The following is a 27014-nucleotide window of genomic DNA, read 5'->3' as shown; positions in this document are numbered from 1 at the left end:
TCTATCAGGCTCCGTGCAAAAATCTGTCACCACTCATGACTCTAAAATTCCTCGTCACTACAGACTTCCAAAGATTCACAAACCAGGATTACCTTGGTCCTATTGTCAGCACCGCTGGTTCTTCAACATTTTCTCTAGCAAAACATCTAGCTTCCTGAACAATGAACAATTAAAAAACATTACATTAAATGCACAAGATATTCTGGTTAGTTTCGACGTAGAGAATATGACACCAAACCTTCTCTTTCTTCTGTGGTCTCTTTTATAGTAAGCAGTTTTAAATATGAATCTTAGGTATAATTTCAGAGAAAAAAGCTTTCTGCATTGTAAAAGTAGTTGAGATGAAAATATTATACATATATATGATTCTTCCAGTTCTCCCAGAGGTCTTAGGTATATCTCTCTTGCTATTCTGCTTTAGCATTTACAGCACTGATTTTTCTGTAACTTTCCTAACTTTATAAAATGCAATATAATATTTAGTGTATTTCTTAAAAGCCGACTGATTTTCTTGATAATCTATATTATTCAAGAAATATGGTAAATTTCTACTAGTTTTTGGACATTGCTATGAAACGCGATAAGTGTCCGGAATTTGAAGGCATCCGCTTGAAATTTTACACATACATAGAGTTTAGCTCCGTAACGGAACTGGGGGGGGGTCAAGGAGTATTTTTAAAAAATTAAAAAAATTATTTAACCAAACGACGCGCAAAAACCTTTATTCTTGATGATTTTTAAAGAATTTACAGGGTGTATCGGAAATTTGCAAAAAACTGAAAATTGGTCTCCCTTTGTAATGATAATTGAGCATAACAAGAAGGCAGTTTTTTTTACATTGCTGTATAGCCAATATAGACAGCTAAAACTTTTGCATTTAAAGTTGTCGCATACTGTACAGGGTGTGCGGGATATTCCGTGCGATATTCAAAAACGTCAAAAATGACCCAAATATGTAGCTATCGATTTTAAATTCGGCAAGGAAGTAAAGGTCCGTACCACATCTAAACAGTAGAATTTGAGCGTAATGAAGTATCACCAAATATTTTTTAAAAAAATATTGAAAAATTTTCTTTGAATATTTTGCCTTCCAGATAAACATGAAAACCGTTCGACCGGTCGGCAAAATTTTAGAACCAGGAAATGCGGGAGATCCGGGACTACGACTTTTATTTCAGACCTTTTCTCGATTGTATACAGGGTGTTTCAATTATGGACAAAAATCTAAAGACCATGAAAATCGTTCTTTTCACTATTAAATGGTTAGCCGTAAATCAAAATTCGTGAAAAATTGGTTTAAACGGTTTTGGTCTATCACATATGCTGCTCAGGATATTTCAAAAAATTCATATTGAAATCGTTATTTCGGGAACTGTCAAGACGCGATGACGTCATTGATTATTACGGCGCACTCGAAAAAAATTTACTGTTTTCAAAAAATTCTTGAACTAGGACGCGTGGAGAATCCAGGGCTATAACCTTTACTTCGAACAATGACTATATCATATACAGGGTGTGTCGTTTATGGGCAAAAAATCTAAAATTTCCTAAAAATTTCTGTTTTTGTGGGTAAATTATTGACGATAAATGAAAATCCGTTAAAGATAGGATAATTTTGTATGAACGGTATTGTAAATTTGTACAAATTTTAATATTTACCGATGTTTGCTGTAACTTTGAAGTTCGATGAGATTTGAAGAAAATTTTATACTAAGAAAGCTACCAAGACAGGAGTACCACAGGGAAGTGTGTTAGGATCGTTATTGTTTTCGGTCTATACAGCAGACATCTCACTTATTGCAAGTCTCATTTATAAAGATAACGTAGATGATGCAAGTCATTACAGAAATTTAAGCACAGTATCTCGATTGTCTTCAAGGTCTGCTTCTTAATAGTACTAATTTTAATACGAGGTCTGTCAATTATATTCCCGGAAAAGTGCCCGGACGGTCCGGAATATACATAAATTCTTAAAATTAAGTTATAATCCTTCGCAGTAGTCTCCCTCTAGCTCGATGCACCGGCGCCACCGTTGGATCCACCATTGGAAGCACCCCCTGAAGCCCCCTGAAGATAGGTCCCTCAGCACCTCCTCGACGCCGTCGTATCGGTTGCCCTTGAGGTAGGACTTCAATTGTGGAAAGAGATGAAAGTCGCAGGGGGCCAGGTCCGCGCTGTAGGGGGGGGTGCGGAAGCGTTGGAATGCCGTTTTTGGTCAAAAAATCGCGAACTGCGAATGAGGAGTGGGCTGGAGCGTTGTCGTGATGCAGCACCCATCCACGTTCGGCCAATTCCGGCCGTGCACGAAACACACGGGCCTTCAGACGTTTCAAAACTTCAATGTAGAACTTCCCATTGACTGTCTGACCTGCTGGAACGTATTCGTGGTGTACAACTCCATTAATATCGAAGAATGCGATGAGCAAAGATTTCACTTTTGATTTCGACATTCTGGCTTTTGTGGGGCGTTTCCCCCCCTTTTCCACCCACTGCATGCTCTGTCGTTTGGTCTCAGGGTCATACTGGAACACCCAAGACTCGTCTCCGGTAATAACATTTGACATCCAGTCTTCTCCTTCCTCCTCAATTCGAGAAATCATGTCTTCACAGATTGATAAACGAAGCTCTTTCTGCTCAACTGTGAGCACTTTGGGAACCATTTTCGCGCACAACTTGCGCATCCCTAAATCCTCGTGTAGCATCTGTCGAATGGTTTCCTTGTTGATACCCAACTCGTCTTCCAACATTCTGAGGCTTACCCGACGGTCTCCGAGCACACGCACGCGCAGGCGATCGACGTTTTGTGCCGTTCGAGAGGTGGAGGGAGCTCCCTCACGTGAATCGTCCTCCACCGACTCCCTGCCTTCCCTGAACCGCTTAGCCCACTCGTAGACAGCTGTTTTTTTCAGGCAATCATCCTTGTACACGTCGGTTAACTGTTTCATAATTTCCGCGGAACTTACACCACGTTTGACCAAAAATTTGATCACTACTCTTTGTTCAGTTTTTTTAACACACATTTTCGCGACAAGGGGTCCAAACACGCCGATGATCAAAGTACTGTAACACACGAACTGAACAACCGATCGAGACGAAACTTGCAGACTGACGCAGAAATGAATCCTCTTTCGAATGACACAACGCGAACGCCGTAGCATAACGAGAGTCACACTTGCCACTTTTCCGGGAATCTAATTGACAGACCTCGTATAGTCTTAAATAATGTTAGGTTAGTACCTGTGGACGTTTGTAGAAGCTCGGGAATTCTGATGGATGTTAATTTACTTGTTTACGTTATTGCTATAACCTCAGGAAACATGATCATATTAATGACTATCTAAAACAGTATAAGTGGTTGAATCTCCCAAAAAATACATAAAATTAAACGCAGTGCCCTCTTATTTATTTAACAAATTGTTAAACGCTGTTAAAGTTTATAATGATGTCGCTGCTACTGTTAAAGCCTGTCCATCTGCTGAGTCGTTTGTAAATAAGTTCAAAAATGTATTGTTAATGAGAAGAGAATGAGCCCCTTCATTAAAAGTATAAATAAACAGTCGAGTTTCTTTTTTCTTTTTTAATTATGTATGATTGTTAAATGTTATTTCTTATACATTTAGATGAGCAGCTATGTGAGATCTCGCTATCAAGTGTCATTATTTATTGTATAACGTATCCCTCCAGTAACAATAAAGACATTTTGAATTGAATTAAATTATGTTTTGTTTATTTACACTGATTTGAAAATGTTTTTGTAAACGCGAATTTTTCCGCGATATCCAAGACCGCGTGTTACGTCATCCGTTGCATTTTAAGAAACCGATTTTGTAACAAATCTTAATAACATTCATTACACACGTTCGTTTCGGTACATTGCCTCGCGAATATACCCGTTCGCGAGCTCCCTCTGCCGGTACCAACTATTCATTTCCGAAACACTCATATTTTTTCGTAATTATATTTATCGGCGTTGCGAAAATCGCCATTTCCCAAGAACGTGCGCGCCCACAGCAACAACGCCCCATTGTGTCCTTATTACGTCTACGTACACGCAAGTAGTTTTGATTAGCCGCTTGGGTATTTGGTGTTTAATGCGTGCGGCTAAGAAAATCAATGTAAAAAGAAGAAGAAAATGTCTCAACGGTTGCCTTTGAATATTGCGTACCTACCCAAAAACTACAAATTTATACTATAAGAATAAGTAATAAATAATAACTGTTACTTTGAATACTGCCCTTGCCATTACAACTTATTTTGAAAACTTTTAATAATCTTTAAATAGGCATTCTTTGTGAAATGTATAAATTAGTATAGTGATTCAAAATTTTTCTGGATTCCTCATGCGTTTGTTGTTTATAAATCAAACCTGCTGACGTTTGGCTAATCATCCTGTTGGCTTCTTCAGAACTTGACTGAAACTGGCTCGCATTTTACTCTATACCTGTTTATATATTGTTTGAAGGGGGCGGAGCTAAAAGCTGTTAGCTTTTATTTTTCCTCCGGTCTCTCCAATGTTTTTTGCCGTATATGCATGAAATGGTATACTTCGACCAGAAATATAATGCTTTTACAACCGATCTCGTCATTAATTTTGCCTACTGTTTATTACTCTAAAACCGCAGCCCCTTATAGAACACCCTGCCGAGCGGACCCTTACCCGTAACCATTGTAGGACCGTTCTAGGAATTTATCTATCTACAATAAACAAGCGGGATATAAGTATGTTATCAATCTTTTTCACCGAGCAATTCTCGAGACATGTACATAAAAAAATTAGTACAAAGTAACAATTTATTATGTTCCATTTCATTACATGTCTACATAGTATTACTATTAATATACAAAATATTAAATATAATAATAATAAAGTATCAGTTCAATGATCAACTCCGGCACTAATCTAGATAAATATTTTCTTCTTTTATTGCTGGTTTTTCTATTAATCATTTTGTTGCAGAAATTCTTCAATTTCTTCTACATTTGAAGAAGTATTTGTAGTTTTTCTAATTTGGGCCTCCATTGCGAAAGAGCATTAGCAGTTGACGTTTATGAATTGTTCGGAACTGAAAATCCATTTTATTCAAATGTACTTTTTTATGCAGTTCTCCTAAAACGGTCCATTTACGTTTCAAACAAAAATTTCAAGTTTTTTCAAATATTCGATAAGGTCCATCACAGGCAAGACCTACTTAAGGCAGAGTAAACATCTGTTGGGATGGGTTTTACCACGGTCCTGCGAAGGTCAGCGGTTAAGGTACTGCAAAATTGTTATAACGTCAAAGCAATAAATGCATTATATTTTTGGTCGTTTTATAAACTCCCATTTGTTCATAAATTTGGTTTGGTTCCAGATTCTCCGAATTTAGTGTATTTTAAAACTGACGTAGTAGAAACCTTAGCTTGTAGAATTTTCTTTGAAAAAATACTTTACACTAAATCAAGTTTTTCAGGGCAATTTTAAACCTAATTGCTCTTCCGACTCTAACTACGGAGCGTCGCTGTTCTTCTGGCACCAAAAAAATGACTACTTTCCCTACAGCTGTCTGTCTAAGAGGGAAAAAGGATCGTATAATGCTAGATATGTCACCATGTCAAATAACATTTTTTTCAATAAAACATCGATATTATAACTAATATCAAAGGCTTTTTCAAGATCTATAAACGCTGCTAATACTAAATAATGAAATTCATCTATGAAAGACATGATTATCTTCTAAATCACAGTCTCAACATTCTTTAAAACACACTAATACTAATATGGCAATAATTATTCATACACTGTCTACAACCAAACTACAATTATACGACTACGTTGACTAGCTCAAAATGACTACAACATCATTAATATTAAGCATATTTTGAACTGATCATGCGGCGATATTCATAATTTTTTGTTCATTACATAGATCCAAAAATATTCAGTTATTTCAATAAAATTCAGTAAATTCAAGGTCCTTACTGCCAATTTGCACTACTTGCTACTACTAGGTTCACAATAATAGATTCTAAGTTATTTTCATGTTTCATTGCACTACTAACAAAAAGCATAATTTTTTGGATTAAATACCAGAGTCACACCATTTAAGCTTTTAAAGTTTAAAATTATATGTTGCTTTGTTTTTTGTCTTTCCCATCACGTAGGTGGTTGTCAGGTCGTGTCTTCTTTGTTATGTAAATTTTGTCCTTTTTTTATTAATTCCATTTGCTCGCTGGTCATCCACTTGTCGTTTTTACATTTGTGAATATATTACATGAATAAATGTTCTCGTTTTCATTTATGTATCACCTTTATAGCCAGGATCTGTTTGATTTTTGAATTAAACTTCAATCCTACTAATTTCGTATCGGATTTTACCATTGGCATAGGTATAAGTTCACCATAGAAACAATAAACACGCCAACGCAGAAATTAACACCCAAAAATTATTCAAAAAATTCTAAATTCATGAAATTTGCGTAGTCAATTAGTCTTTAATAATTATAGCTAAATGCATATATCGTTATATATTTTCGTATTTAAATTAGCACACACTTATATCTACCATATACACTAAATTGATATAAGTTTCTACTAATAACTATATTTGAAGCCTTTGTTATTAGCAAATTTTAAATATATACAGTCAGTAGCACATGCTGAAAAGTATAATCTTAACAAAGCCAGAAATTAAGTACTTTCGTCGCCACTTCCTTTTTATGCACGCAGGAAAATCTAACTTAACATTAATCGTTTTGAATCGTTACCCAATCCGCGTCGCTGTCGTTTCTAAAACACACAAAATGAAATAAACACTACATAACACACCACAAACAACAATCGCCAAAAGTAGGGTTAATGTTATGGATACGTCAGTCAACCGGCCAATGCCTGCTAGTCGTTATACGCAAACGCGATGCGCCGCAGCTCGCAGCCAAAATGCGTCAGGTGTACGTACACCCTTGCGCCTCCTCATTTACTTGCTCCACATTCGAGCCGTTATCGCTTGTTGCATCAGACAAGAAGAGACGAATCTCACTTGTCGGATAGAAAGCCAAAACGTTACGTGTTGGCAACGACGAAACTTTTCCCAAGAAAGAAATTGCGGATCATATATGCGTGTCCGATTATGGTCAAACGGTAGTGAAAACCGTTTGCTTTTTACGGTGTCGAGTGCCGTTTGTAATTCGTGCGTAACGCATCAGAATTTACGCGTCAATGTGCGTGCGTTGTTTAGGTTTTAATTACCTTCAGATTGACTAGGCCCCCGTAAAATTGGCGGCTGTGACATTTTCGTGCATTCTCCTAAATTTCACACACTCATCTGTATTTTACGCCATTTTTTTAAAGCAAAATATAAAAAAGAATAAAGGCGATGTCTTAAATTGATATTTACAGGAACATGCACGGCCTACTTATGCGTATACGAAAATTGTCTTATATCTCCAGCCAGTTTTGGTTAGTTTTGGTTAGCTCTCCACATAACGCAAAATCTAATAAAGAATAAACCAATGGAAAAAATAAATTGATATTTCCAGAAATATGTGCGGTCTACTTATATGTATATAAATATTGCCTTATACGACGGCTGCCTTTTACATTTCGGGATTTTCTTAAACTAGTCCTGCCATCTGGCGACTAACGTTTTTATGGGGAAGTTTGACATTTTGAGGTTAGATTTATTCAGTTAGGTTTTGGCGAAAGAGTGTTGTTTGTGTTTTTTGTGATAAATTTAAATTACACAAAATATAATAAAGAATAAACCAATTGGAAAAATAAATTGATATTCGCAGAAATATCCACGGCCTACTTATACGTATAGGAAAACTGCCTTATATATCGGCCAGCTTGAACTAGATACCAAAAACGGCTTAGTCTATCAAAACTAACCAAAACTGGACTAAAAATTCCTACAGATGTGGTCCATAGCTATTTTTTAAAATTTTAGTTTTATTTTTACGAATCGCATACTTAATAATTACTCCGATATTCGATATTTTATGTCCTTATGTATCTTCAAATTTCTTTCGCAATTATATCAAAATCGCAAAAGACAAAGTTTTACACAGTCTATAATTTAAATATCTAAATATATCTCGCACATATAAACTATTACTAAAAAATTAATTGAACAATAAAAATCAAAAGGTATAACCGTATATATAACCTTAAAAGTGACAAGCATTTATTGTCCCTTTTCGTGGTGATTCAGCGATTGTTACCCGGGCACGACCATAGCAAACTATGATTGGAACACAGAATTAGGAAGTTGTATTCATTCGTGAGAGAACAGAGAACTGTACCTAACTTGTTTTGATCCGAATCAAAGAATTTGTGTTCATAAAAAAATATCAGAAATTTTCAAAAAATGTAAGAGGCCCGTTATCTTGTTATTATTATTGTCATTTATCAAATATTTGTTCGAAATTCGAGGCTGTGACATGTAAGTCAATCGCGTTCAAAACCAACGACCGCCGTTACAAACACCCATGAAAATCAGGAAGCTTTATGGTACGTTTTAATACCACTTTGTTGCTTTCTGCTCTTCAGTTTTTTGTTCTAGATAATAATAGTAGTAATAGCTTTTACGCTATCAATTAATGCCTTGTTTAAACATAAATTGCCCGCGATTACTGTTAATGGTCTCAGTTATGTATAGTATGCGAACGTAGCGGATTAAAAAGATAATTTTTTAAAATGGTATTGTGTAACGCGCGAACGCGTACGTCGGCAGCTGAATTGAAAACGAACATGGAAGAAGAAATTTGAACTTCGCTTTGTTTGCGTGCTACTCTGCACTAGTCAAAATATTTCTAAAATATAAACCATTATATAAGTAAATAAGTAAAGATTATTGATCAAAGTAAAATTTCGTATCCTAATAATTAATCAATTGAGAGTAATTCATGGAAATGATGGGATATAATTAAATTAACATTATGTACATCGTTCCCGTATCAATTCTGAATATTTTGTGGTAGAATTACTCTGCATGGAGCTGGAGAATATTTTTCATGGGTAATCGCATACAAACTTCAAGTTTATGAGTTTTAGAGAGACCTTCCAAAGGCAATTGCCATTCTTATCCTTCCTTACACTCAAAACATCACTGACCACATACCATAACAGCAAGAGAAAATATATATTTTTTTGCAGTTTCTTCAAAACACATCCAATAACTTGAAAAATATTGTTTTTAAAAGTTTTTCTTTTGCTGTGGTTCGCGGTGTTCATAGAAAATTAAGCCACTAGTTTTAAACCAATAAAAAATTGTAATCTGCTTAAAGTTTCCTAGTTTTTAAAATTCAAATGGTATATCAAATAAAATGCAAATTATTCAACAAAAAAATCAAAAAGGACTTTTTTAAACTAGTGGAAACTTAAATACAGATTTTAAATTATATTCCCATTAATAAACTGTTCTTTGTTTTATATTGATCAGGACTGCAATAGGATGGGTGTAAGTTCGAAGAGTTAAAAGTATTTGTACGGTTAAGGCCTAAGTGAACATGAAGTACACTAAGCACAAATACAAACACACCTTTTGCACGAACCAAAAACAAATTTAAATAACATAATTCTCGACCTATCGATCGAAAAGCAGCGGAATGACGTCACGATCATTCCCGCGCATTTTATGTCATTTAAAATAGCCGGGTGTCACAACTTGATTGCAGCTTTAATATTGGGTTTTGAGTTTTGGCATTTGGTATGCCTCTCTACATAAACAAATGTTTTAAAGAAACTTAAAAAAATGTTCAAGTTTCCTATTGTAATGATAAAATACAATATTATTCTTCAATATTGATTTACACTTTTGTTTTGATTTAACAACTTCATTCCATTTGATGTCGTTGATAAATATGTCACTCGTATCATTAGTTCTTTTAAAGAAGGAAACTAGTTTCCAGCTGGAAAATGTTACTTGGAAAACCACTAGCTAAAAATAACACCCCATCTAGTTTAAATGACTTAAGAATAGTAAAATATATTGCCTACGCTTTCTGAAATATTTCAAACGAAAATCAAGTCCTGCGAGTGCTCTTATAAATCATGAAAATTGATGATATCGTAAGGACAACTGACAAGCGTGCCCTAATACTTTTGGAAGGCATTCGATATCGTGAATCATATATTATTGACTTCCAAGCTAAATTTCTACGGTTTTTCATACAGTTCGTGTAAGCTGATTAAATCTTCTCTTTCAAATCGATATCAAAAGATATACTCTGAGGACAGATACCGCAGGGTTCGATTTTGGATCCGATAAGGTTCAGGCATTACAAATCTTTTGATCCTGTTAATATCAACTTTGTGCTCAGAAGACTCCTATCTTCATATTGACATAGCCTTTCTACGCATATGCTGACATAAGATTTGGATCTTAAATTTGTATCGACGATCGCCCCCCCCCCCAAATTCCAAGCTTCCACTACTGATATCAACTTTTTTCGTAACTCCTCTGGGTTTGCAGATCGTATAGTGGATCGTTTTATTTGGCACACGGTGTACACAGATTATTATTTTAATGCTAATTACCCCATGTTCTATGTATAATCCTTGAAATCATAAAAAAAATAACTTTAAAACTAAAAGAAAAGTAATTAAAATTGAAATGACGTTAGTCATCCACTCTATTCGTTTAGTTCAATGTTTATGTATCTTTATGGTACAGTACGTTTATTACATACCTGTCCGGAAGTGCACTATGATTAATTGAAAAGTTAGAGGAAGTGCTCCAATTTTAAATTCGATATTATAAGCCTATACGGTCGGCCGAACAATCGATCTGATAAGACACAGGCAGCAATCAACTGGTTTTAAGTTCAGTGCGCAAGATATTTTAGCGCATACCGTTGATGAAGGAAAGAGAAAGTTTACGTAGTCGAAATTTAATTACTAACTGGAATGCTTAAAAAAAAATTTTTTTTTTGGTTCTTTGTTGACGATTTGATTTTAACCCGCGTTTTGCGTGCACTGAGTATAATAAATCCTTCCAATGCAAGCTTGCTTCTAATAACTGGAAAAATATGTGATATATGAATATATGTCCTAAACTTCTTAACTCTTGAGATATAGTGTGGTAAAATTTGAAAAAGTAAAATATATATTGTTTTAATATCTGAAATACCATTTTAAATATTTTAATGAAATTGGGCATTATTTAGTGAGCAACATTTTTTGATTGTTATTTTCAATGGGATGTACGGTTTTTGCTTAAAAAAAATAAACATTTCTTCTCTGCAATAATATCGTTAATATGACAGCATGAAGAGATTATTATCAATGTTGTAAAAAATTAAAGCATTCCAACACTAATTCGAAACAAAATTTTAAAACACGCCCAATTTCCATAAAAAAGATGTATGTTTACGATCAACAGTCTTTACAGTTTTTGTATTTACCATTTTCTCATAACCATTGAGATAATGAACTTTACGTTATGGTTCACTCACTCTGTACATGTACAACTTTTGAAGTGATGTTGAAAAAAATATCAAGATGGATCACAACCAACACGGCCGCTGCCAGTTCGCCAATCAGGGTTGTTCGAAGCTGCCTTGCCTTGCCTTGCCTTCGTGAAGGCAGACTCTAGTTACGTGTTACCCCATATGTCGCTCTCAGTAGCCATGGATAGCCATGTTTAGGTGTGGATGTCAAAAAACGTTTAACTATGATAAACGAGCTTTTCTGTGTTTAAAAATCGAGTCATATGTTTTGCATTTTTGGATTCAGGAGATCATTCTATGCAGGATAGGGCAGTTTTTATCGTTTTTTTGTTTTTTTAATTTTGAAAATTGTGTCTAGGAGGCTGTGACCATCATAAATACTATTGACCTGGTCACTTGATCATGTGAAAAATTGTAAATGAAACTTTTCTTTATTTCTCTAATGGAAAAAACCATTTAATGTGATGAACTATTAATTCTTTAGGATAATCTAGTTTTTTTAAATAGCACTCTGGGAACAAAAACTTTTTAAAATCGGTACTTTTTTTTGTAACCTAAGTAAATATTGCTTAGCTGGCTTTGCTTCTATTCATTACTAATTGTCAAGTCGGTAAGATTAAAAATGCAGAAGAAACTCTAGACAAAGTCATGCAGTGGAAGGATAAAAAACAGATTAGTATTAGAAAAAAATAAAATTCAAGGGAGAGTGTTTTGTTATGGCAAAAAATTGATATGCTTTTTTAAATCGGGGATACAGTCAACTCAGATCACATCTGTTACTTTTTGGGATAATTCATCACAATATTTTGAAAATCTGTTAGAAACTAATACCTCAACAATGTCAGGTGACCCGGTAAATAGTGTTTATGATTGTCACAGCCTCCTAGACACAATTTTCAAAATCTAAATAAACATTTCAAAAAACAAAAAAAAGGAGAAAAACCATCCAATCCTAAGTAGAATGATCTGAATCCAAAAATAAATAAAAATAGGTTGTGCTATTTAAAAATCGAAAATTACTGTCGTTTCCGCTCAAACCGGAAGTGCAACCATTGACTATATATTGTCAAACAATTGGACATTCGGACTACATTAACCCTTTTAAATTTCATATCGCTATTTCCAGCCGTTTAAAAATTATAGTGGTCCCACTTTCTTGCGTCACCCGGTATAAGTTATAATACACGAGTGGCGACATTCGCAAATTGCGGCTCTTCCATGTAACCACAAGAACAACAGCACCAACACCATAATTGCCAACAAAATACACACCCGCTTTTGCTAGATACTGGCGGGCCTAATAAACAAACAACGCTTTTTTGATGGACCTTATTGTGGGGAGGGACGTAATAGCATAAAGTATTTCATTAAATATTTTATATTTTTAGTTATGGCTAAAAGATCTCTGAAAAGTTACCGAAGTGTGTCTAGAAACGCAATATCTCAAACAATGACGGGTGTATCGATTATGAATATCATTTCCTCTGCAAACAAGCACGACGGAGTCTTATTGGAGTTAGTAAAAAAAAGCAATGTTGCCAACTGTACTTTATAACGATCTTCCAGCTTGAGCGATCCCGAATCAGAGAGGCGCTGGGAAATATGGTCATACTTTCTGAGATTATAACTAAAATAAACACAAGTGTTCTGACTCCAACGAGTCTCTCCTTATCTCGATTTAGTATTGCTGGCCAATATATGATACTGCGAAAAGCGACGTGGGATAAAACTAACATAACACAGAGTTTAAGTTTGACTTCTTTACTAAGAAGATGTTTCTGAATATACAATGTCCTTAACTTATTGAAGGATTTTTCTAACACCGAGCCAACATGCTTGGAAAACCGGAAGTCAAGAAGGGGAGATAATCTCACCATTCAGCGTAACCTTTAAAGAGGCGTTTCTTACAATTTGTTCCCTTTTATTTCCAAATTTATTTTAGTACCATCATGTAAAGCTTCACTGGCAGCAAAAGATAAAGATAAATATCGTCAGCATGTTGATGAGATTTACAAAATTTAAGAAAAGTAGAACAAGTCAGCTGTATAAACTGAGAACAGACCAGGTCCCAGAACACTCCTCTAGAATTTAGAATCAGCTACACTCAATAAATCATAAGTAACACGAGTGACAGCAGAAATAGTGTTGTGAATATCTCGAAAACCCGATTGAGTGTCTGGGAGGATTTTGTTATCGAATCGGAGTTGTTTAACTGCAATTTTTTCAATAATATAATAATAATATGAGGGATAATATGAGTTAATATAAGATTAAAAGTAGCTGTATTATTATCTATTAGTTATTTTATGATATTTTTGGGGCGACCATTTACCCAATAAGCACTATCGTGACAGAAGGCGCCACTTTAATGTAATTCCCTGCTATTGTTTCGTACTATTCCGTCAACAGTTAAACATCGCGACCTGTGAGAACTGTTTCGTGTAAATCTGGGATTTTTGTTTTTATCTTAACTAACGTGAGACGCATCCGGAAACGTTTTTATTATTATAGAATTTATTCGCAAGCCGTTCCATTGTTCGCGCCGTAAATATAACGAATTTTGTAACGGAATACCGCAGAGAGAGCGTCTTCATCGAGTTTCCTATAATTTTTATTAATGCATTCGATTTGAACCTCGCGTCAAATTTTGATGCATATTTTCTGTATCCATCGTAAGAATAGAAGAAATTTGGTGGGCGCGGAGATCCATTTCGAAAATATTTTATCAGCAGACTTCGTTTTGTTATAATTTCAATAATTTCAAACACGAACTAAATTTGGTAGCAAAGTACTAAGAAAGTCAGACATATGGCAGCCTGTTTCAGCAAAATTTCGCATAAAATTAACAGGCCCATGGAAGCAGACAAGGTTCGGAGTGGGGGTGAGAGGGAGTTAAGGACAAGGAAGTATCTGACATAATTTATGTAACTTTTTTTAAAATGTTTTTCAAACTTTTTTTTTGGGAGTTTAAGTCATAATAAGTCAGAAATAATAATAATAATAATAACGAGAAAGCCGCGTTTCTAGAATTAAAAATGACAAAAATCAAGCACCTTGCGAAGAGTATGAACGCCGCATTATATCTATATCTAAAATCCGTCCAAATATCTCGGGTTTCAGTTTTTTTTTAAATATTGGTACAAACGACAATGTCATCAATTAGTTGCTAACTTCACACACGTGTGTGGATTTGTTTTTGGTGTTCATTTTTCTGCCAATGTGCAACGCGAGACGCGTAGCGAATTTCACGGGTATTATTATTAGTCAACAACTAATAAAGCTATCGCCATTTAGTAGCCGATTATGTAAATCAGCCGCGTTCGTGACCAAGAAATCACCCACGACAATGTTACCAATGTTGCAGAGCCGTACTCAACATTTCCTTGTTACTTTCGAAAATCGAGAGAGAGTTTAAGGTTTCGTCTATAACAGACGGAGCGCGAGATATTGTGTTCTGGAAAAAACAAGTTAATTGCTTGGAAACCGCCGTTTAGAAAGAAAATAGCTCAAAGTGTAGGTTAACGGATGAAATTCCTCTAGGAAAATATCAATTCTATGGTTCATAGAACGCGATGAACGTGAACCATGTTTATTGGATTGTCGTATTTACTTTGGATATAATGTCTTTGTACCACTATATCACGGTATCAAGATAATTATTTAAACAAATAATAGATTCGAAAGAACTTTTTAATGCACATGGAACCATTTATTTATATTTTACAACATATTTTTTAAACTTCGTTGTTCAAATCTAATTGGGTACCTGTCAAATGCTCAATCTCCGAGAATAAAAATATACAGTACAGTGTCCTCGGTCGGGATCTGCAGACGGCAGAGACGAATTCAAAGGACGCGAACCAAAGCGTGCCTTATATAGCGAAGAAAAACAATGCCTTGCACAAAAACGGGCGACCACACGACGCGTGACGTCAGTGGTCGGCCCGAAACGGATCTACGTCACCGTTACGTATGTCAGAGCGTGGGAGAACGCAGTAGGCTTTGATCTATACGGAGGTTTATGGTAATTTGGGCGAGGTGTCGTGAATTGTAACGGCGCAGGTGAAAATTAAATGTATTTTAAACGATTACTCACATTTCACGTCTGGCATATATGCCCCTAAACTCCTTTTCAATCTGAATTCAAAGCGAGGTAAATATCACATTTGAATAAACAAGTTTTTCTACTCCCGTCTGTAAAACACCTAATTACCCACCATCTAGCGTGCGGGAAGCGTCACTTTACCACGTCAGTTTCGTTTCCCACGAATCCGAGCCACTTCGGACATTTCCGGGATTTTACCGCACGGATTAGGGAGCAATCGGATGTTTTCGGAGATATCTCCCACGCTTTGAATTTTGACTTTTGTCAATTCTGACGGTCATGTCAGTGGATGTTTTCGTGTTGTTTTGCGAAAAAGTACCCAAAAACTAACGGTCGTAGAAAAAGTATAGTAGGCAACACGTTCGGTAAACTTTTTAAGCCACTCGTTTATTAAACACTCGCTCCGCTCGTGTCAAATAAACTCCTGACTGAAATGCGGTTTACCACACTTGTTGCATAATATACCTCATAAATATGAGGTTCGATAAAAAAACTCAAAACATCAATCCGCCAAAGCAGAAATGGTTTAAAAATACCTCGAAAATGGTAATATTTTACAGCGTATATCTGTGACAGTTTGTAGACAGTAGACAAACTCCAGACTAGAATTGAGTTGAGACACAAAGAGATATAATAATTTAGTGGGATAAAATAATTTGGTTTTAAAATTAAATAAAAAAAAAACGCTTTATAGAGAAAACAAAAATGTCATTATTCAATTCGCTGAAATTGAATCACATCCTCAATCTGGTTCTAAGGAAAATTCGTAAAATTTAAATTTAAAACTCGCGTATCGCTTGGAATAATATGAGAATTATAAATAATATACAAACTTCTTCCTCTGTCAAAATTTCATGACGTCTAGGGAGCTACTTGAAAAAATATGCCTCCTGCAGCAAATTAAATTAGAACATTTCATGTCATTTTTTTCTTATATTAATTTTTTAATTTTACATAAAAACATAACTATTATCCTTTATTTTACACAAATTAAATTAGAACAAAAAATGTTCAGATTTTCACAGTTTTTAATGCTTTATGACAGCTGTTTCGGCAACACCGTGCCTTTATCAAATACAAAATCTGACTATATTCCGACACATATATAAAAACAGGTAGTAATCGATTTTTTAATTACACGTATAGGGTTATAAATTTAAATTTAACAACGGAGTCGCACTTAAATCCAATTGGTCATCAAGTAATAAATTCCAATAATTTGTTCATCTCCATAGCTTCCAATAAATTTAGTTTTTTGTTTTTTGAATGATTATGTAAAATATCAAAATTATTGTCAAAGTTGTGCATTTTTGAATTTAAATGAATGGCATAGTTAGAAACCGAACTTTTATTTTTATACGCCCTTTTATGTTCGTTAATGCCTTTCTTAAATGTTCTACTTGTTTGTCCGATACAAATTTTGAGACAAGATCCACATTTTAACTTGTAGACTCCGGATTTTTGAGTTTTTTTACAAAACGTCCTATGATATGTTCAGTTTTAAAAGCAATATTAATACCAAACTTAGATGTTTCGAAATTTTCTTGCTAGGTTCTCCTGTTGTATTTTATTGTTTTATAAATTTTGTTATTTGAAACTGTTTTTTAGTTATAATCTTATTTATCAAAGAGGGGTTAAAAGCTATGTGTTTTATAATATTTAATTCTTTTCCAAAATTTTCTATAGAAAGTGGTACATTAAGTAATCTGTTGATAAAAGTATAAAAGGCAGACATTTTGTGTGTGTAAGGGTGATTTGAGTTATTAGGTATTATTGTGTCCGTGTAAGGGTTTATGGAAAATGGAAAAATCTAACTTGTTCTGTAGTTTAGTTATAGTTAAGTCTAGAAAGTTTAGAGAGTTATCTAGTTCCGTCTGTATGGTAAATGTTATGTAAATTTATGTATGAAGTTAATGTGATTCAAAAAAGGATGCAGCTGCCTTTCGGTTCCAGTGAAACAAGCAAAAACATCATCTACGTATTTATACCACCAGAGAAATTCCGTTACTTAGAAGATGTTTATGTATGGTATTATCTAAATTGTCCATGAAAATTTCTGCAAGTAGTGGACTAAGTAGGTTTCCCATAATGAAACCTTCTTTAGCAATATAAAATTGACCATTAAATTTAAAATACTTTTGGTCTAAACAAACTATTGGGTTGTTCGGAAAGTCATTTCGTTTTTTTTTGGGGAACATGAAAGACAGTTTTCGTATAATGAATAAATATTTTATTAAATTATATATTGGCCATTCTGGTCCAACACCTTTTGCCATCTTTCTGGCAGTAACATAATTCCCCTCTCATAAAAGTTTTGGTCCTTGCTGGAAAAAAACTGGTTCAGGTGGTTTTTGACATCTTCATTTGAGGTAAAGGTTTTGCCATCCAAAAAATTTTGCAGGGACCGGAACAAATAGTAGTCGGAAGGCGCCAGATCTGGAGAATATGGTGGATATTGCAGTACGTCCCATTCAAGCTGTAAAAGTTTTTGGCGAGTGACCAAACTTGTGTGAGGTCTCGCATTATCCTGGTGGAACACAACACCCTTCCTGTTGATTAATTCGGGCCTCTTCTCTTTAAGTGAATCATTCAATTTGTCCAGTTGATGACAATAGACTTCTGAATTAATCGTTGTATTGTCCGGCAAAAGCTCAAAAAAAAAAACGATTCCTTTGACATCCCACCAAACGGAGAGCATCACCTTTTTTTGGTGAATGTTGGCTTTTGACACGCTTTGAGCCGGTTCATCTTTTCTGCTCCATGACCTCTTGCGTTTAACATTGTTGTATACAACCCATTTTTCGTCCCCAGTAATAATCCGCTTCAAAAATTGATCATTTTCTGGACGTTTGAGGAGCGAATCACACACGTCAACGCGACGACACAAATTTCGCTCCGTAAGGACATGGGGCACCCACACATCGAGCTTCTAGGTTAAGCCCATGCCTTTCAAATGGCCATAAACAGTCGAATTCGACAAATTTAATCTCTCACCGATCTCTCGTGTGGTTATTTGCCGATTTGCATCAACTAATGCCTTTATCGCATCTTTGTCAGCTTCGACCGGCCTTCCAGACCGTGGTGCATCTTCGACATCAAAATTGCCGGATCGAAATTTTGCAAACCAGTTCTGGCACTGGCGTACTGTTAACACGCCTTCTCCATACACATCCGTCAATTTTTTTCTCGCTTGGACAGCATTTTTACCTTTTCTGAAGTAAAAAAGTAAAATATGACGAAAATGCTGCTTATTGCTCTCCATATTTAAAAGGGCACCAACCAAAAACTACTGCGTAGAATAAATAGAACTTTTTCACACACAAGCCTTGCAATATCAGCTCTCAAGACATATAATGGTTATGCGGCTTAAGTGTGAAGTTGGTTTCGAAAAAACGTAATTAAGTCCTCTGACGGGAAAAAACGAAATGACTTTCCGAACAACCATATATTAAACTATCTAGCAAGTCTTGTTTTATGATAGGGTTAACTTATCTCCGCGTGAGAATAAAGCATTGAAAACTGTGTATTTTTTGTTCTAATTTAATTTGCATTAAATGGATTTTCATCAAGTAAAAAGCCACCTCAGTCCAAGTTTTATTTACCTTTACCTACCTTTAACCCGACTAATATTACTAATATTTTCTGCCATGCCTCTAACGAATGAGAATATATAAAACAAAATACGTTTCACACATAGAAGAGAAAATATTAAAATTTCGTATACATTTAAAAGTATGCTTCGTCTTATGAATTGGGACCATGTTAAAGTTTCACACCCTAAAATTTCCGATGAAACGTATCGGAACCAAAAGCGTATGTGAAAGGAAATGAAAGTACCCGTCTGGGTTGGAAATATGCGACGAGAAAACTGCAAAGTACAATTTAATAATTATTAAATCAGCCGGAATCGAGCTCATTAGTTCCAGTTTATAGATTCCCGCGCCGATATCGGAAATCGAAATAACGGCGGAGTCGGTGGATTCGTTTGACACGTCACGCGATTTTCGATGTAACGTACCGTAAGGTGCTTCAAAAACATTTCTATTTTTTTTAGCTCTTACCCTCTCAAATGTTTCTTATTGATATAAAAATAATCCTCACCCAAGATGAGCCCTGTAGCTCAACTCCTAAGGGGTCGCTATTTTTATTTTAGTTTCCCATTTGTTTAACATGGAAATATTCTTTTTTCACTAAAATTAAAATGTTAAATGTAAAATAATGTTCGCGAATTTTACAAAAACCTATTTATATTATTAAAGTCCTTAAGCTTTCTATAACCGTATAACAAAGTATGATTATCATTAAAGGAAGATTAATTACAGCCATTTAAAAATTACGAAATTTGGAATTTTTCAGAAATAGCTTCTAATAATTTTTTATCTACATAATTTCTCAAAATTTTTATTCTAATTAATAGTCGGTGTTTTATTTCTATGGATTTCAAATGTTAAAACGGTTGTCAGTACGTAATGTAGGTGGCATTATATTGGATCATACGGTACAGTTGTCAAATTATCAGTGTCTGCGACACATATATTAAGAAATTATTGTTAAGTAATCGAAAATTACCAAATACAAGAAAAGTTTTCCAATTATTTTTCTACAAGCATTCTAAGATTCTAACCTAATGATAATTTATAGCAAAGGGTCGATACTACTTTAATTTTACTTTATATATAATACATAATGGAGATGAAATTAGTTTAGAAAGAACAATTCAAAAAATACATTTCGTAATAATCGTGTCGTTACCATGCCAACCGCTAAGCCTACTTATTTATTATACCCTTTTCTCCAATACTGACAATACATGTAATATATTAACGTAAAATACCTAATTACACACCGATCTAGCTTGCGGGATGCGTCGCTTTACCACGTCAGTTTCGTTTCCCACGAATCCGAGGCACTTCGGACATTTCCGGGATTTTACCGCACGGGTTTGGGAGCAATCGGATGTTTTCGGATATATTTCCCACGCTTTGAGTTTTGACGTTCGTCAATTCTGACAGTCATGTCACTAAATGTATTCGTGTTTTGCGAAAATGTACCCAAAAACTAACGGTCGTAGTTTTGTATGCAACACGTTCGGTAAACTTTTTAACTCACTCGTTTATTAAACACTCGCCCCGCTCGTGTCAAATAAACTCGCGAGTCAAATGCCATTTACCGCACTTGTTGCATAATATACGATTGACGATTCATTTTTTAACTATTATTGATTATTGACGTTTATTATGAACAAATTAGGACACACTCAAATTTAACCACCCCACTTCACGTCTGAAAGCAATCCTACACTTGCCACTATTGTCCAAACCAGATTTACCACTTGTCCAAAAAGCTCTCAACATCTTTGATCCGTCAAAGACAAAATTCAATTGTAGAGACCGGACGAAAAAAATTAACTAGGCTCAAAGAACATGAAAGAACAAATAAAGTTGCCGAACACAATCACGAAACCGGTCATAAAGTCTTATTCGATAAAACTAAAATTCTTGCAAGTAATCAATTCTTCTACGAACTGAAGGAGCCAACAGGATGATTAGCGAAACGTTAGCAAGTCCGACTCAACAAAAACCGACGCAGGAGGAACCCAAAATTAAAGAACATCTAATGGGGAACGGTTTTTCAAAAATACTAAATGAAGATGTCATTGCTAAGTCTCAATAGCAAGCAGGACATAAATCAGAGTCCAGCCAAAACCAACTAATGACCAATCCCTATGTTAAAGGAGCTTTCCAAAATACCAGGAGAATTTGAACAAAATTCAATATCAAAACCTCCTACCGTTGTGGACGACATCACAGTTGACAAAAACTGTTTATATGAAGTGCCCTGCTGGTGTGGAAACGGAGCGACTACGGGATGTAAAAATAGCAGAACACAAGGAACAACAAACAAATAGATCTGGTCTCGCAGAGCACACTTGGACAGAACATAAACACCACGTCTGTGGTCTCCGGTAGTACTACTATGCAATGCCTGAAAAATATGTTTAATAAACATATTGCCATGCCGTTTCCACTACTCGCGCTTTTTTTTACGTTCTTTCATCCTATATTTATAACATTATATTTAAAATTTTCGAGAAAATCATAAAAATAGCTGTTTTTGACATGAAGCACAACCTATCGACCCGTAAAAGAATTAATATCGTGATATTGACATGGCAGTCGAAGCTCCTATAAATACTATTGAAAACTAAACTAAGTTCGTCAAAATCCGATTAGCCAAAAAAAAGTTATTCAACTTTTTCTAAACCAAAATTTTACCCTTCCCCGCCATAAATTTGAAAGAATAGAAAAAAACAGTTCAGACAAAAAAGTTTCCTTATCTAGAGAAGATTACTCTGGAACTAATTTTGATATGGATTAATTTGGAATATTTTTGCGAGAACCCGTTTTTGGTTAGCTTCGTCGAATAGCAACTGAGAACTAAAATATCCAACACTTGTAACTTCTGCGTGTCCTTTTTTTTTACATTTGCTTAACCTAAAATATTCCGACTTTAATTCTAATGTTTTTGTGCAATCAAGTTGTTATCGCTGCTCACACAAAAGTCTCTGGGATCACCTTTGCGTTGCATGAATTATGATATTTTTACATTTTTTGCTGACCATACTGTTTCTACTTCACATAGAAACAATTTTGAACTATGCCTTTTAAACAATGCCTTAAATAAAAGTCTTTCAGTAAGAACGCACCGTAAGTGGATTCGTCAGTTGGTTTGCCTATAAAACTTTATATCCATTTTCCTTCTTCAATGAAATAATTATACTATGCAAATGAATTTTTCTACTCCCGTCTCTAAAATACCTGATTACACACCGATCTAGCGTGCGTGAAGCGTCACTTTACCACGTCAATTTCGCTACCCACCGATCTGCACCACTTCGGACGTTTCCGGAATTTTGTTTGTCAATTCTGTCGGTCATGTCAGTGAATGTATGTTGTTTCGCGCAAATCTACTACGTAGAGTATGCAACACGTTCGGTAAAAGACAGATTGTTTATTAAACACTCGCTCCGCTCGTGTCAAATAAACTCCGAACTTGTTGCATAATATACTATTTTGTACCGCCTTCCGTGAAAAACCTAATCTAGTGTGCATAAAGTGTCACTTTCGTTTCCCACAGTTCCGTGCCACTTCGGACATTAGCGGGAGCAATCGGATGTTTTCGGAGATTTTACTGCAGTGAATGTATTCATATTGTTCATAACTCTATCGCAGCTTGTGTTAAAATTTTTGTTTTCTATTCTCTACTCTAAAATACCCAATTGTTCAGGAATGAATAGTGCCACGTTACTCACGATCGCTAGCCACTTATTTTAGTCACGGATGTTTCCGGTAGATTTAAAAGGAGTTCGTTCTTCTCCATCAACCCAGAAACAGAATAACTCTATATCATCAAAATATAGAAAATCAATAACAACATTGATCCACGATTTTATGATTTTTTATCTTGAATTAGAAAAATGTGATGAATTGATCCACACCTATTACTAGCAGGTCTATAATGAAAGATGCTCGAAATATAATCGAAAGTTAATCAAGTCAAAATGTCATTTAGAATAAAATCAATATTTTGTTTTAGGACAGAGATGAACAAAGGCGATTAGAAATGAAACATCGGAAAGAAGAAGATGACTTGTATCGGAAGTTTGCGAAACAGAGAGAAGAGGAAGAACGACGGATAAGGGATGAAATAAGGGTGAGTGGCCCGTATTGTCACGTAAAATCTGGTGGATTTTTCAAATTTTCCTGTTCGCTCCTTCAGGGCTTAAAATTAAGTAAAATACGTAAATAGAAACTTTTAAATTTAACTTTTTGAATCCTGTTGAGTGGATACTTCATTATAAGTGAATAATGTTTTAATAATATTCTTAATACCACTCCAGATGTTTCTTCGTAGAGGAAAAATCGAATACAGTGAACTCCGGTTATAAAGTGCTCTCTGGGGGCCGGAAAATGAGTACTCCATAAGCGGAAGTACGCTAAAAACCAATAGAAAACCAATAAACACTAATATAGGTACGAAAAAACGAAAGAAACTAAACTACCTAAACTAAAAACTTATCTATCTATGTAATCTTTACAACATACCAGTAAAAATACATACTGTATTCTTTTTGAGTAAAAAAATTCGTATTTTTTTTTTGTTTATTTTGTCTTAATAGAAATTTCATGTACTTGATGAATTAACATCAGTTACATTATCAGTAGATACATTTCAATGTTCAATTCATCGTCTGAATCAAACTCATTTTCCGATTTTATCGGACCTGCATATCGATTAGTAACATCATTCGAACATTGTGGTGGTGTTGAAAGGTTTCTTATTTTCAAATGACAGAATCAAACGATACAAAAAATATCTGCGGTAATATGTCTTAAGGCATTTAACAAAATAAATAAGAACTAGAAGTTCAGATTTTCATAAAATTATATATATATTCACATGACCATTGTTTCGACATCAAATGTAATATTTGCTACTATATATCCCGAAAAATGACAATGAAACCTTAATTAATGTTGTGAGAATTTAAGTTTAACAACGGAGAGGTATTTAAATCTAATTGATCGTTAGTACATTTGAATGTCGCATTTTGTTAACCTCCATGGCTTCCATTAAATTAAATTTTCTACTTTAACTCAACTCTCAACAAAATTAGTAAATATTTTAAAGTTCCACACAGATTTCGAACCATAATTTGCAATCAAAAATTCCTTTGAATTAATCAACAAAATTAAAGATATCAAAGTCCCTTATAACGCAACACTTTTGATGTACAAAACTCATTTCCCACGATTTAGATGATTTCACCCTCACTCAGAAATAGGTTAACTTATTGGTAAAACAATATTTATTAGATAGTATCTGTAGACCAAAATTATTTTGAATTTAATGAACAGATTTACATCTCTAAGGTTTGATTATGGGAAACCCACTTAGTTCTGTGTTGGCCGAGATTTTTATGGATAATTTGGAAAATATCATACTAGAACATCCTTTAATTAAAAGTTTTCTATGGTGGTATAGACACGCGGATGATGTCTTTGCTTGCTTTGTTGGAACAGACAGACAATTGAATTATTTTTTAAATTATCGAGATTGAACAGGACTCTATTAATTTTTTAGGCTTAACTATTACGAAAACGCAAAACAAATTAGATTTTTCCATTTACCATAAACCTTCATACACGGACAGCTCAAATCACCTTTATACGCACAAAATGGCTGCATTTCACTCTTTTATGCCCAGACTTCTTAATACGCCACTCTCAACAGAAAATTACAACAAAGAACTTAATATGATTAAACAAATTGCACTGAACAACGCCTGCAATCCGTCCATTACTGATAAAACCGTAAATAAAAAACAAATTCAGACAACAGTAAACTCTATTTATCCGAAACCTAATACTGAACAAGTTTCAAAACATTGGCCAAAATGTGGTTTAAAAATAGCTTTCAGAACCAACAACACAATATGAAAATGTTTAAAAAACAACAAAACAAAATGTTCAAAATCTACAGGTTGTCCTAAAATTTATATTGGACCAACAGGTAGGTCCTTCAAGAAACGCATTAACGAACATAAAAAAGTGTTTAGAAACAATAGTCTAGATTCTAATTATGCTACACACTTAAACACAGAAAATCCCATTTTTGACGATAATTTTGATATTTTACATACAACCACAAAAAGTATAAAATTAAATTTATTGGATACCATGGAGATTAACAAAATATATGTATTGCTTAACGATTTAAATACCTCTCCATTATTAAACTTAAATTCTCACAATATTAATTAAGGTTTTATTGTCATTTTTCGGTATAAGGAGTTTGTAAATATAACATTTGATAAAGACACGGAATATATATAATTTCATGAAAATCTTAACTTTTTTATTTTGTTAAATGAATTTTCATCAAGCCAGCAGTTCAATTCTTAAGGCATTTTATTATGCCCTGATCCATTGGTTGGACGGCCGAGGTGCTATTTGGAAGCAAAAACTCTAATCCGATATTGATATGAGCTACACAATTGTCAACCAGAAGCAATATATTTCTATTCTGATGTTTTAGTTTGCTGACAGGTAGATTTTCCACATTTTTCATACAATTTTTTCGCTCAAATTTACCAATAAGAAGAAGTTTGCATTATTAACTTACTGTTACGTTTGCACAAACCCAAACGGTGAACCTCAACTTCGACTGCTTCTCACCCAAACACTTTTCTCCTCTAAATTTAAGGGTACGATCTGGAGTCAGCTTGTAAAATAGCCCAGTCTCATATCCTCAGAGCTTCAATTTTGTGCAATACTGGGCCACTTATCCTCTAGCCAGTTCAGTACAGCTTGTTTGTTAATATCTCCTGCTTCACCAGAAACTAGCCAACCTGTAGAACAACTAACAAAATTCACCCTGTAATCCCCCGGTTAATTCTTCGGCTTTCGATTTCAGAACTGGACCACTTTCTTGATCTTGAAATATGTACGTAATATCCGGAAGTACTTATATCCCATGTGCGTTATAAACGGAGTTTACTGTATATATTTTTCAATGAATTTTTTACTTAACTATTTTTATTATTTTAGCATATGAATATTTTGCAAAGCAGAAATTTTTCAATAGTAGTATGCGTTTATGTTTATGCGTAATGTCACTTAAACGACCATCTATTTAACTAGAAAGGAAAACTGTGCATATTCAGCGCAACAAAAAAGACACCATCAAATGGGGGCCTATACATTATAGCTTATTAGGAAGCAAATTTATCTTTTACTGTCGCTATCGGTGAAATCTGGGTTTCTTCGGTATTTTTGTCAACAACTAACCACATTCCGTTAGGCAAGTAGTATTCTTGTAGCCGAGGGCCACTGCTAAACTTGTAATTATGAACTGTCACACGTTGATTTATTATTTAAATGTAAACCTTTACATTGAAAAATGGGTCACGATACATATAGGTGCGTCTTTAATTTGTTTACCGTTTGTTCCAATTCGAATGATCTAGGACGAATGGGAAAAAGAACTGGAAAGACTGACGAGCAGGTTCGAAAGGGAAATGCAGATGAAAAGAAAACGGGACGATCAGAACATACTGACGCTGAGACATCAACAAGAGAGGGAAGATCTGGAGAAGAACATGACGTTGAGGAGGGACAAGAAAAAGGAATCGTTAACGAGGAAAATGCTGGAACACGAGAGGTAATACTACAAGGCGAATTATGTTATCAATGTAACCAATACCTCGGGTATATTGACACGGTTGAATATTGATCAAACAATGCAGTCAAAATAAACATTTGGCAGACACGTTTAATCGATTCGACTTGTGTAAAAAAATCATTCAAGGTCAAACGTCAAATTGAGTTTTTTTTTCATATATACTTATAACACTGTAAGTACGTTGTTATTACTCTGTCATTAATTTCCAGTTACTCATATAAAACAGTAAATAATCCAA

General features: G+C 34.6%; 1 protein-coding gene across 1 annotated transcript in view; it reads left to right on the top strand.

The window, feature by feature from the left end:
* The window catches only part of LOC132698177 (hillarin), a 77955-nt gene that overhangs the window by 34208 nt on the left and 16733 nt on the right, over nt 1-27014 (top strand). Inside the window, exons 4-5 of the mRNA XM_060664111.1 lie at nt 23129-23245; nt 26562-26755. Of these exons, the coding sequence (XP_060520094.1) occupies nt 23129-23245; nt 26562-26755 (311 nt within the window). The remainder of the gene's footprint in view (nt 1-23128; nt 23246-26561; nt 26756-27014) is intronic.

The sequence above is a fragment of the Cylas formicarius genome, unplaced genomic scaffold (assembly GCF_029955315.1).
Source record: "Cylas formicarius isolate icCylForm1 unplaced genomic scaffold, icCylForm1.1 PGA_scaffold_10__41_contigs__length_53128322, whole genome shotgun sequence".
Lineage (NCBI taxonomy): Eukaryota > Metazoa > Arthropoda > Insecta > Coleoptera > Brentidae > Cylas > Cylas formicarius.
This window is presented reverse-complemented; position numbering and strand designations above follow the sequence as displayed.